The sequence below is a fragment of the Apteryx rowi genome, unplaced genomic scaffold, assembly GCF_003343035.1.
Source record: "Apteryx rowi isolate R43461 unplaced genomic scaffold, aptRow1 scaffold_568, whole genome shotgun sequence".
Lineage (NCBI taxonomy): Eukaryota > Metazoa > Chordata > Aves > Apterygiformes > Apterygidae > Apteryx > Apteryx rowi.
The window spans coordinates 426,599-439,017 of NW_020450836.1; the positions used below are offsets into that span (position 1 = coordinate 426,599).

Consider the following 12,419-nt stretch of genomic DNA (forward strand, 5'->3'; position numbering starts at 1 on the left):
TGGGGTTCCTGAGGGCTGGCCTGAGCAGTAAAGACTCAAGCAAAGAAGGCATTCAGTAACTCTGCCTTCTCTGCATCCTTCGTCACCAGGGCACCCACCCCATTCAGCAAAGGCCCCACATTTTCCCTAGTCTTCTTCTTGCTGCTGATGTATTTGAAGAAGCCCTTCTTGTTGTCCTTGACATCTCTTGCCAGATTTGATTCCAAATGGGCCTTAGCCTTCCTCGTCGCATCCCTGCATGCTCTGACAACGTTCCTGTATTCCTCCCAAGTGGCCTGAAAAAGCATGAAAAAGAAGTCAGTAATTTAAAATCTCAACAGTAACTTAACAGTAACTTAAAATCTCAAAGGGAAATACAACTTTCTCATTTGTTAATCATAATCAAGAGCTGTAGAAGTCTCGGCAGTGCTTTCTTTCTAGAATGTTGAATATACCATAGCAGGTGCTTGAAACCTTCCCTTGACATCAGAGCTAATTTCYGATTGTATTAATTTCACTTACCAAAATGTGTGGATTTTCCCTTACCCTCTTCAATTTAATTATAATTTCCTCATTTGAGAAGAAGTTGCACATGCAGAATAGCTGACATTCCCAATAGTTAGGACAGTCAAATAAGATACAAGATTTTCAGTCTTTGCTTAAGATCAGTCACAGATAAGACCTTCAGTTGATATCCACTTTAATGGTCTATCCACAAGGCTATTCTAGAGTTACATGAGCTTTTCTAGGCTCTCTCTTTCTCAAAGTTTGTGTTAATGACATTGAGCATGTTTTGGTTCCATATTGATGCAGAATGGGAAAAAATGCAAGATGGTGAAAACTTTAAATTTTTTTCCATTCTACTCTTGCCCTTACCTGTACTGAAGTCCTATTTAATAATAAGGAAAAAACTCACAAAATGCAAAAACGCAAAACAGTTCGGACCTTATGCTTCACTGGCTTTGAGTGGAACATAAGCTCCAAAATAGTTTTGATACTTTTCAAAATTGTACCCACTGAGCATTATTTATGCTTTAGAGTTAGCTGTAAAATAAATATTTGAAATGTTTACAAGCTGGAAAACTATTGCCAAGAATTAGTCATTATTCCTATCAAAAGCAAGAACTCCCCAGTTTGTGGTGTAACTGTGAGTTGTACAGCTGCTTGTATTTTGAAGAATTAAAGAGCTTGTGGTAATAATATTTGAAAACTTGAAATCACAGGCCTACACTTAAAATTGCATAGACTTTAAATGGCAAAAACAAAATAAATTGTGTTTTATACAGATTTTTGTAAGCTTTATTTCTCTTCTCTAATGAAAATAGACTAATTAACTTATTAACATGAAGTACATTGGAACAGTTCTAAAAAAAGAACAAATAGATCCTTATAGAGTAATCGCTATTTAACTTAGGTCACAAAAGAGTTACTCTATAGTATTTTTATACAAAAATATGGGCAAGCAACTTTACAAGTGTAATGAAGTTGTGTGCATTTGATGTGAGTACAATAGTGTTTCGTACATTTATAATCTTCTCCAGTCTGATGTGATTTATATTACAAATATAGCAAACATTGCATAAGCTTAATATTAAGAAGGTAAAGAAGATAATCATGTTCAAAACGTGCCTTATGTATTACTCTGAATTCTGTTTATAACTGTGCTCTTTCTCCTTTAAGTTCCACTAGCTGAGGTGGGCAGTGGCTAACTCACAGTTTTTCATTTTGGCCTTCCAGACGGCAGCTGCTCCTAATTATGTTTACTTGTTTATTTTAAGTTGTGCTGACACCCACCCACCCCTGTTCATCTACTGCTCTTAATGAAAAATGGAAAATTTTCAGTGAAGTTAAAAGAATATCTTTTTTGTAACATTAAAAAGGGGGAGAGCAAAAAGGCAGTACAATTGTAAAAAGGTTCCTGTGAGTTAAATTGCTTCTGAAATGCTCATGATATTACCCAGAAGTTTTCCCTGTGGCTGTTTTTGTTCCACTCAGCAGTGTCTTACTGTTGAGAGAGGCTGCCTGTAGTTCAGTTCAGCTCATTCGGTGGAACTAGTTTATTGGTATCCCTCACCTGAGAGTTAAAAGCTGCTTTTTTTTCTGTTTAAAAACTCATTTACTTAGATACAATGCACGCTCTCAAGGTAGCTTCTGCCCTTTGAACACACTGAAAGTTTGTTTTCTTACAAACTCATCTGTAATGTAACTCATCACAGAAATAACAAGAACAGCAAAACCCAAATGACTCCCGAACAGCGCTATCTACAGCACCCTCCACCAGAATTGATGTTTTTTTTTTCCCCCAGGAGTTGTGGGCTTTATCTTTCTAATATGTATGTTAAAACTCACTCCCTTAGGACAGATCTCATTATTCCTGTTCTTACAGGTACTTCTGCGTGCTGTCTACCACAAATAGGCAGGCAGCCATGGCTCCACAGCACGTAAGGGGCTTTTTTGGACACCCCCACAAAGACACATTTTGTATCATCCTGCAAATGCGTGTTGTTTCAAACTTCTGTATTTCTACAGTTAACTACTTCAACCTCTCCTCGTATAGCTACAACCTAGTTACAGCAGAGATCCTACATCTAAGAGAGGAATTCAGCGTAATATGCGATCTGTGACCTGCATTTCTTGCCTCATGCCTGCTTGCTACCAGGCATTTCCTGATTTCCGACAGAACAAGTATTTGCATTTCAATACGAACTGCCCAACAGGCTGACCAAGGTCCCTTTTATGATTCAAGTAGAAAACTCAAGTATCTCATTTAAGAGTGTTTGTTTCAGACTGCAAGGGGCTTGGTCTAAAACTGATCTATCAGTGCGTAAGTGCCAATATTTAGAGGTACCGTGCTCTCACTGACTTTCCTGAGAATGCCAACGGCTCAGTAAACTATTGCTTCTGCACACCTGTACTTTCAGACTATTCAACCAAGCATGTGTGCTTTTGATTATTTTGTACAGCCAGAACTCCATACTCATGTAAAAAATAGATGGGAAATACTAAGAGTACATGGAGATGTTATTCTTTAAATACAACTGTAGAACCTTATTTATCCAGTTAGTCTCCCTGGGCTTCTGGTAGGAAAGAAAGAATTATCCAGAGGGTGATAAGAGCAAGGGATTAATATAGGAATTTTGACCACTTTGCTGAGGAGCTCTTCTTTCTCTCCACTGATCACAAAGCCTCAGTGCACTACGTAAGCAAACTGAGCCTAGAACTGAGTGATGTGAATATGCCCCATAAACACGTCTGTGGATGACTTTAGTACCCATCAAGTAAAATTTTGTAATCACTTGTTTGTGTGTACAGAGAAACAAGAGGTAAATTTCTTGACTTACCCAGTGTTCAGGAAGTAGATTGCATTCGATTGCACAAAACATTTAGATGAGCTAGTATAACAGCATAGAATATTATATATATAATTCTGTAATCCTCTTCTCTTTCCTGCTAAGATCTTGCTTAGATCCAAGCTCTTCAATGTAATTTCAGCATATTAGGTCCTTAAAAAGGATGCTGCCATGAAGGGCTTCCTGTCGGCTTGGTATAAAAAAACCCTCAAGTCTTTTGGAAACCCTCAAGCCCATATTTGCTAGTCCAGTTTCTCCCTCAGGCCATGAAAAAGAAAGTCTTACAGCAGTGACTTATCCACAAAAAGAGTAAACTATACAAAACTCATAGTGAAAACAGTATGCCTTACTTTCTGCATATCTAGCAATATCCACTTCTCTTTGTGATGAACTTTTAAAGATAACAGATGCCAAAAATGTACGTATTAAAAAAAAGTTCATTGTTTCATTTCAAAGAGCCATGACAACAACGTGGCACTTTGTCCTTCAGAGTGAGAAATCTTTCTGTTCAATAAAATTAATCAAGAAAGCTTTATAAACTCATCACCTTCAAAGAAGATGCTCTTCTAATACTTGCCAGATGAAGCAACATTCTTGCAGTGATCTTAAAGCATATCCCCCTGTGAAGTACTCTGTTAATAATATACTGGCTTTGCTGATGGATACATTGACACAGAGACTCAAGTATTGAGGTTAAGTGATTCTCTAGATTTTGTTATTCTCAGTTGTCTTCCTAAAATTCTTGTTACTGGTGCTTGAGGATGGTATTGTTAATTTGTCTTCCTTGATGCTTATCCTTTTTCAAAGTGAAACAGAGCTTCAAATATCTGTGATATCCTTTGAAGGTATCTGCCAGGTATAATGGGTATTTTCTTTTTAACAGTAAGATCTGCATGTTTCACCTTCTCACAGCTGTAGAAATGCAGGTTATGAAAAATATTTATCTACTTGAAGAAATGAAATAACATATGTATGTATGCTAAAATACCTATGCTTCTTATTAGAAATAATATACACTAATATAGAGACAGATATTTGCATAACCTCATAGAGTGCTGAGAAATAAATCCATTTGTATTTAGGATGTGTTGTTTAAGAGACAATGTATACAAGCTTGATTACTGAATCATAGCAGAGATTTTAGTTGACTGACACATGCATGATGGGCAGATTAGTTCTTGATCATTAACTTTCACAGACCATTGAAACCAAAATCCTTATATCCTAATTAAGACAGAATCGCCTTGACTTCATTAAATTACAAAAGTATCTGGCTAGGGCAGTGCTGAGAGCTGACAATAACCTGAAATTTCTGTCATGACATATTAATAATAAGTGTGAAGTGGGGTTGAGACAGACAGGAAAGAAAGAAAATACATAAATAATTGAATTGAAGACTATGGTATTTATATGGTAGCAGCAAGATTAAAAAGGACAGTCAAAATAAGCCGATCTCTTCCGGCTGGGATTTGTTCAGCAATATAACACGTTGCTTTATAGGTCGTTATTTGGAGCACAAACCTTTCAGTAAATTGTAAGAGAAGTCAGAATTCTACTAGTCGTTGTGTTCTCATTAAAGGTGCATTTCTGCACTTTCAATTGTTGAAGGCTTTCTTTCACCTCAGTCTTTACTCTGAATCCCTTAGGTTCCCTAACAGATTTTGTTATTGTGAACCATCTCATCTTTATATGGCAACTTTTTCTTTAAAAAACCTTGGAACACAAACTCTCACTTAACTGAGTTATGTTTAGGAAGAAGTATTAACTGGGTCGTTCTTCTTTCTTGTCCTACTTTTTGGCCATCATACACCATGGGTCAGATTCCAGTACCCTACCCTGAGTAGTTCTGAAGTTAGTAGTACCGTTTGAGTTAGTACTTAGTGAGTAGTGAGATGTCACCTGGGAAGCTCATCAATGTTAGATTCATAATGTGCACTAGCTGATTTTGAGATGTTTCCTCTGCTGACAAGTTATTAAGAGGACTTCAGTCCAATTTGCAATGTTTGTGAATTATTAAATTGATTTTCTTTATTTTCCTTGCAGGAATTGTTTCAATTATGACTTTCACTGTTCTTGCTTATGAGCGCTACATTCGAGTAGTCCATGCAAAAGTGATTGACTTCTCTTGGTCTTGGCGAGCTATCACATATATCTGGCTCTATTCATTAGCCTGGACTGGAGCACCTCTTTTGGGCTGGAACAGATACACACTGGAAATTCATGGATTAGGTTGTTCAGTGGACTGGAAGTCAAAAGACCCCAATGATACCTCCTTTGTGCTCCTTTTCTTCCTTGGCTGTCTAGTAGCACCTGTTGGGATCATGGCCTATTGCTATGGCCATATTCTATATGCAGTGAGGATGGTAAGTTGATGCAAGTAAAAGACTACCCTTAATGAATATTTTCAGTGAAAAATAAAATGCATAATAGTCGTTGAATGTTGACACAAGATAGGCCRATGTTGTATATTAAGCGTGGATCAGAGCCTAAATTTGCACCCTCACTTTCTGTTCAAACTTTTCAACCTTTAATGTTCATCTGTGTCTGGAAACACTAGAAAGGATGTAGGCTTGGAGGTGAAGCAACGTAGAGCTACCAAGATCTATTTATTGTGTAGTTTTCCTGGGAGGTGAGTCACAGATAAAAGGCAGGTTGGGGAGCTGCTCCTACCCACTGCTCAACAGGGAGCAGAGCCTTCCTTAAAACAGGGGAAAAAGAAAACTGGTTGTAGTTGTCACTGGAAAAGAACTCCTCTCCTTCCTGAGAAGCAGGATTTTCTCACATCTGAGCAGTGGCATCTAACAGCACCCCGATGTGATGTGAGCAAAGAGGAACACAGAAAACTCTTTAGTCAGGCTCCATTTCAGCTGGGGGGCATTGCTGTTTGCCTTGCTGAGATGTAGGCTTCCCCATGGACACGACAGCAGTCATCAGTTGGCCTGTTAGGCCAAAAAACAGTGCCTAATGTAAATACAGTCAGACTTGTAAAGATCGTACTGATATTATATCCTTGAACTAATCTGGAAAGGCTAAGAGCTTCTTGGCTGGCTCCCACTGACTTTTGATGAAAATTGGACATCAAAATCCCTCGGGTACTACTTACTATTTCAGCCCAAATTAGTTATCTTTATTAATGCAATATCATGTTTTCCATTTATGTGACTCACTTTTACTTCAGTATCTCTAGGAGAAAGATGTTCCTTGGAGAAATTATTTTGGTCATACTCATTCTGTAGTGATTCACACTGTGATTCTACTTTTTTCAGTGGCAAAAAGGCAATATGAAAAATGCCTCATGCGACCTGAAAAGTATCGTGATAATATAAAATGTCAGGTCTACAGTTTTTTAGAACAATAGGAAGACACTGAATAGTTAAGCATTTATTCTGTATACTGTGTGTATTTTGTGAATGTCACTCTTGAGACAATAACCCTGTAAAACTCTTCCAAAGGGAGATTAAGTCCAGTGAAAACGGTTTTCCACCCTGAGTCAACCCGTTCTAATTCAGTCCAGATCTTAAGTTTTAGAAAGTGTTAATGCTTCATAACCTATGGATAATCAGTCTGATGGAGCCATTTAAGTTTGTAGTCAACAGTATCAGCACAACAGATAGCAATTAGGGAGAACATTGACATACACATCCCATCTTTTCCCATTTGATCAGATTCACTCAGATGAATTTTGGAATCTGCTGCACAGAATTCTGCTTCAAACCAAGATTTCATAATTTCAGGGTTACAAACTAATTGGTAGAGCAATACAGAGAAATCTGTATTTATCAAATTGTCATCAGCAATCTTTAGAGGGAAGAAACAAATCTCCGAGATTGTCTACACATTCAGACAAAGATTGGGAAAATAGGGACCACTAGATWTAGATTGAACTTATTTATATTGATGGATAAGGGCAAATTAGTTTTCTAAAATACTTGGAATGAAAGTGCAATATATTTTGATACACCATTGGATTGGCCGTTTTCTAGTGAATTTACTTCTCTGTTTCTCCTGAGATTACATTTTTATGTTATTTACTATACACAATAAAAGTTTGGGAAGCATGATACAAGCTTTCAGAAGAACTATGGTTCTTAAAATAAGGTGCATGGTCTCTGTGCCTAAAACTAAGTTAGGGAGTTAGTTGTTTACAAATAAATGTAAAATTGTTTGATGCTTTTACTTTACCTTTTTTTCCTTTTCTTGTACAGCTTCGCTGTGTAGAAGATTTTCAGACTGTTCAAGTGATCAAACTTCTAAAATATGAAAAGAAGGTGGCTAAAATGTGTTTCTTAATGATTTTCACATTCCTTATTTGTTGGATGCCTTATGCAGTGGTCTCCCTGCTGGTAACATACGGCTATGGCAACCTTGTAACTCCAACAGTAGCTATCATCCCATCTTTCTTTGCCAAATCAAGCACTGCTTATAATCCAGTCATCTACGTCTTCATGAGTAGAAAGGTAGGTACATCACAGACTTTCTTAATGAACAATTATATTTGAACTGTGCCTATGGCACAGTTTTGGAGTTTAGATCTGATTTACTTTAATCTGTAATGCCCAGATTTTTTATTTGAACAGCAAGGATAAAGGGGAAGGATTTAGTAGAATTAAAATCCCATACAGTGGTTAAAGTACTACACTATCAGAAATCGGCTTTTAGGTGTCTGAATATATGCATGAGTACTCATGTGAAAAGGAGGGGACAGAGTGTTGAAATTTTAAGCATCCAATTTTGACAGTTTACCAGTGAAGTGGGTTACAACTGGAAAATCTGATCTGAATCACCCCCATACTACAGGAGAAGTCCATCAGATGAAATTCAGACTATCCTACATCTGTTTTCCATAAAACCTTGCCTCTGATTTTTCCATTATGGCAACACGAGGACTGTACAACTCAGCATAGTGTTTGAAATAAGTATGTTTTGCTTACAAAATACATAGGAGACAACCTGTTTAGGATTTCAGAAAGACTAGGGTTTTGCTAGGAAAAGATATAAGTAGGATGTTTCAGTATGGTGAAATAACAGCAAGGAATGAAACTGTTGTATACATACTCTAGTTCTACTTAAGCCTAGAAAGATTATGGGAAGACGCATTCCTGATATGTTAACTCCCAGGAGCTCAGCCATGAAAAAGAAAGAACATTGCAAGCAAAAGTGTGTGTCTAATCAGTAGGCATCTCGAAGAAAGATTAAAAAGAAAAGTGACATTTTGAAATTTTGTTTAATCTCAAATGGAGACAGACATGTATCTTTTTGTGAATTTAAAAATGTTAAAGTGTAAAATACTAAAAAACTCATTTTAAAGTAGAAAACTTAAATGTATTTTTAAAATGTCATTTAAATTTTTTTAAATGAACATTTTAAAAACCTTGGTGCATTCTTGTGGACCGTTTCCATCTTAATGAATTTGCAACTTTGGGTAAAAAAATACTGCACCAATAACATTTCTCAAAGCTTTATTTTACTATAAGCTAGAATCTCATGTGATTGACAGTAAAATGTATTTTGGAGATAAACTACATAAAATTAAGAATTTTCTCACAGATAAATATCTCTTTTAGGTTTTACTTTTGTAGTCTTCTTTATGAGAAGTAGACTGCTCATTTAATGGTAGTTACCAGCTCATCTCAATGTTTACAGAGCAAAACATGTCAATAAAGATGTGAAAGCTAGAAAAGTGTGCATCTTTCTGTAAATCATTAGTACTATGAAGACAAACACTAAATGCAGTTCAGCTGTACTGGTGAATTCATTTAGACATTAAAATTGCTTCACCATAACACAAAACGTTAATTGGAAATGTAGCATGCATATTGTAAACCTCTGAAACCAAGATTGTGTAGCAGTAATCTGGAGTGTCAGTATAATAGAATCACTTGAGAAAGGATAAAGAAATATGAATGATTTCTAGAAGGATCTCCTTGTATTTTCATTACCTTTGAGGTCATTATAGAAGTGGAATTTTCTGTGACTTCCTACACTGGTTTACAATTATCAGGGAACAGCCAGAACCAGCCAACCATCTGTAGTGACAAGGCAGGACTGGAGCTGAGCCAGGCAGCCAAGTCAGTGGGTCCGGATCAGTGGGGTGCATGGCCAGGCACAAGCATTGTTGCAGCGTAGCTCAGGCAAGGACCAAGCACAAGGGTCTGAGCTTAAATGCTGGTCCTGAGGGAAGGCAGGAGGCCACCAGCGTGCCTTCTCACAGCTTTTTCTCAGGCAGCTCATTTCACAGCAGCCTGATCCAGTTATACAGCTGTGCCATATCAGAGCTGGCCCTGAATACGGGGAGCTAAACCCCAGGGATGGAGGGGGAAGGAAGAGGTTGCAGAGCCTCTGCACCTCAATTAGGGCCTTGATAATGATCATATTCAAAAAGTGTATTTTTCAACAGAGTAATTTTGATATAGTGGCTCTGACTTTGTCTCTAGATGTCAGACTGATTAGCTTAATCTGAAAAAGGTTTTGTAGGTTCTGATACCCAGAAGCAAATTGAACTGGTATCAGGCACAAGGTCAGTAAAGCCATACCCATGATAGGAATGGATCAGCTAAATATGCTTATTGGAGGTGCATCATGAAGTACTTTTCACTCACCGCTTATTCCAGATGAAGACCAAAACATTAATATTTTTGCCTGTCTTCTGGGTTATTTTGTCCTCAGAAGGAATCCTAAAGCCTGTTCTTCCCTATAATATCATGCTTCTATCTCTAGCCTATTCCAGCATGCTTGTGCTTTCTCACCTTCGTGCTACTCAGAAGTACCACGTTATCTCTGAAATCTTCAAGGCCTCCACTTGACCATTCTCTTGTGTTTTCACTTAGCATCAGATGACCTTTCTCTATYATCCTGTAACTTTCTAGGTCCCCTTCCAACTGGATCTGCTGCCTCCCCCCTGTCAGAGTAGGACTGATTTGCTATAACAAAACCTACTTTGTCCAAACTGGTATGCCAGAGCTTCTTGCATAATAGCTAGAAAAAACAGTGACCATGTGGGGTAATACAAAGTAATCCTTAAAATCACTAAATGGCAGACTGTTGAGAAAGGTGTTCTACAACCTTCTCAGGTAAAAGTGTTTTTTTTTTCCTGTTTGTTTGTTTTTGAAGTGCTCTCCAAGCATTTCAGGCTTATCTTGTTATGGGTTAGTAAAAGAGAAGGAAGTCTACCGATTATTTATTTCTTATAAACCAGAACATTTCCCCAAAGGATCATATCTGAACTTTAGATATGCACAGACGTAGAACCACTGAATGAGTGCATCCTTTAACCCTCACACTTGAGTACTTTGCTTTGTGAATGTCAGACCGTAATTGGAGCATTTAACACTGCTCTGCTGCTGGAATTTTTATTCTGTCTACTGGTTAGACCTGTCACTGAATACCTTGCGTTACTGAACCACAAAGTAGAACAGAACTGCCTGTATCATAAGTGACTTCTAGTTAGCTGAAAGACTTCCATTCCTTCCTTATTCTTATTCAAAGGGAACATTTTAGTTCTGTGTTGCCCACTTCTGAAATTTTATTTTACACCTATGACATTCAATGCTTTTGTTAAAATACCACCTCCTGGAGTTATATTAATGGAAGAAAAAGTCATTTTCTTTTTTTCCCCCCTTTCTTCCTTCCCTCTGCATCCTCCTATGAAGTGGTTCTGAGAATATTCTTCCCCTCCTAGATAAAACTTGTGATATTTTAATACTTTAAGGTGGCAACAATACTATGGCACATTCTGGAGGCTAATCTTCTCTTGTCCTTGGAGATTGCAGAACCTGCTCTTGATAAAATATTAAAATTGCATTTTAGTGCCCTCTACTGGTCAGGTGACCCTATTGAACTCTCCAGTGTGGGGAAAAAAATCACTCACTAAAAAAAAAAGCCAGCACATTCATTACAGCACTGAGGATAACTCAGAACAAGTTGGAGATATACAGAAATTGGTTATTTTTAGGTATTTTCTGTWTCGCTGTCTTCACTGGATCACACATGATAGTGATCAGAAGTTGTAACTTTAACTTGATTCTATGTATTCTGTTCTGCAGTTTCGACGATGCCTTTTGCAACTCCTGTGCTTTCGCCTGATGAGATTCCAAAGGGCTGTGAAAGAGAAACCAGCAACAGGGAATGACAAACCAATAAGACCAATAGTTATGTCTCAGAAAGTAGGGGACAGGCCAAAGAAGAAAGTAACTTTCAGCTCCTCCTCTATCATTTTTATTATCACCAGTGATGACACTCAGCAAATAGATGACAACAGTAAACACAGTGGGACAAAAGTAAATGTCATCCAAGTAAAGCCACTATAGGGATGAACTAAAGAGACATTAGACTCTGATGGTCTTCAGCCAGTGGACTGTTTGGACTAAAACTGGTTTCAGTGATAGTGTCTGTGGGCTACCAAAGGAAACCATATTTGTAAGCTGAGAAGTATTGAAGAAATTCTTCATCTGAAGCCCTGCAGGCAGTTCAGTTGTGGTCACAGTACTGAAATCTTTACATCTGTACCTAACTTGTTGGTGGATGTTTTTACTCTGAATTTTCTGAAAACGTATCATAGTGGTTAATGGGTTGTACTCTGTCTGGAGGCCAGTAACAAGTGGAGTACCACAGCGGTCTATCCTGAGATCTGTCCTATTTAACATCTTTATCAATGACCTGAAGAAGCTGACAGTGCACTATTGTCAAGTTTGAAGATGACACCAAACTGGGAGGGACCAATTGGTAGGCTGGAGGGCAGGGCTGCTGTTCAGAAGAATCTGGACCAACATGAATGGGCCAACGTAAACCTTATGAAATTCAACAAGGACAAGTGTGAAGTCTTGCCCCTGGGAAGGAAGCAGCATGTGCAAAAATATAGGCTGGGGCCTGACTGCCTGGGGGCAGCTCTGCAGAAAAGGACCCCAGGTCATGTTGGGCAGGGAGCTGGGCATGAGCCCACAGTGCGCCCTGGCAGCAAAGAAGGGCAACAGCATCCTGGGCTGCACTAACAGGAGTGTAGCCAGCAGAGTGAGAGAAGTGATTATCTACTTTGACTCAGCGCTTGTTAGACCACATCTAGATAGTGCATCCAGTGTTGGGCTCCCCAGTACA

General features: G+C 38.1%; 1 protein-coding gene across 1 annotated transcript in view; it reads left to right on the forward strand.

Annotated features, from left to right (window-relative positions):
• Positions 1-11,663, forward strand: part of OPN3 (opsin 3) — a 24,280-nt gene extending 12,617 nt beyond the window's left edge. Inside the window, exons 3-5 of the mRNA XM_026082129.1 lie at positions 5,373-5,692; positions 7,535-7,786; positions 11,372-11,663. Coding sequence (XP_025937914.1) covers positions 5,373-5,692; positions 7,535-7,786; positions 11,372-11,635 — 836 coding nt within the window. The 3' untranslated portion in view covers positions 11,636-11,663. The remainder of the gene's footprint in view (positions 1-5,372; positions 5,693-7,534; positions 7,787-11,371) is intronic.
• Positions 11,664-12,419: the final 756 nt, after the last annotated feature.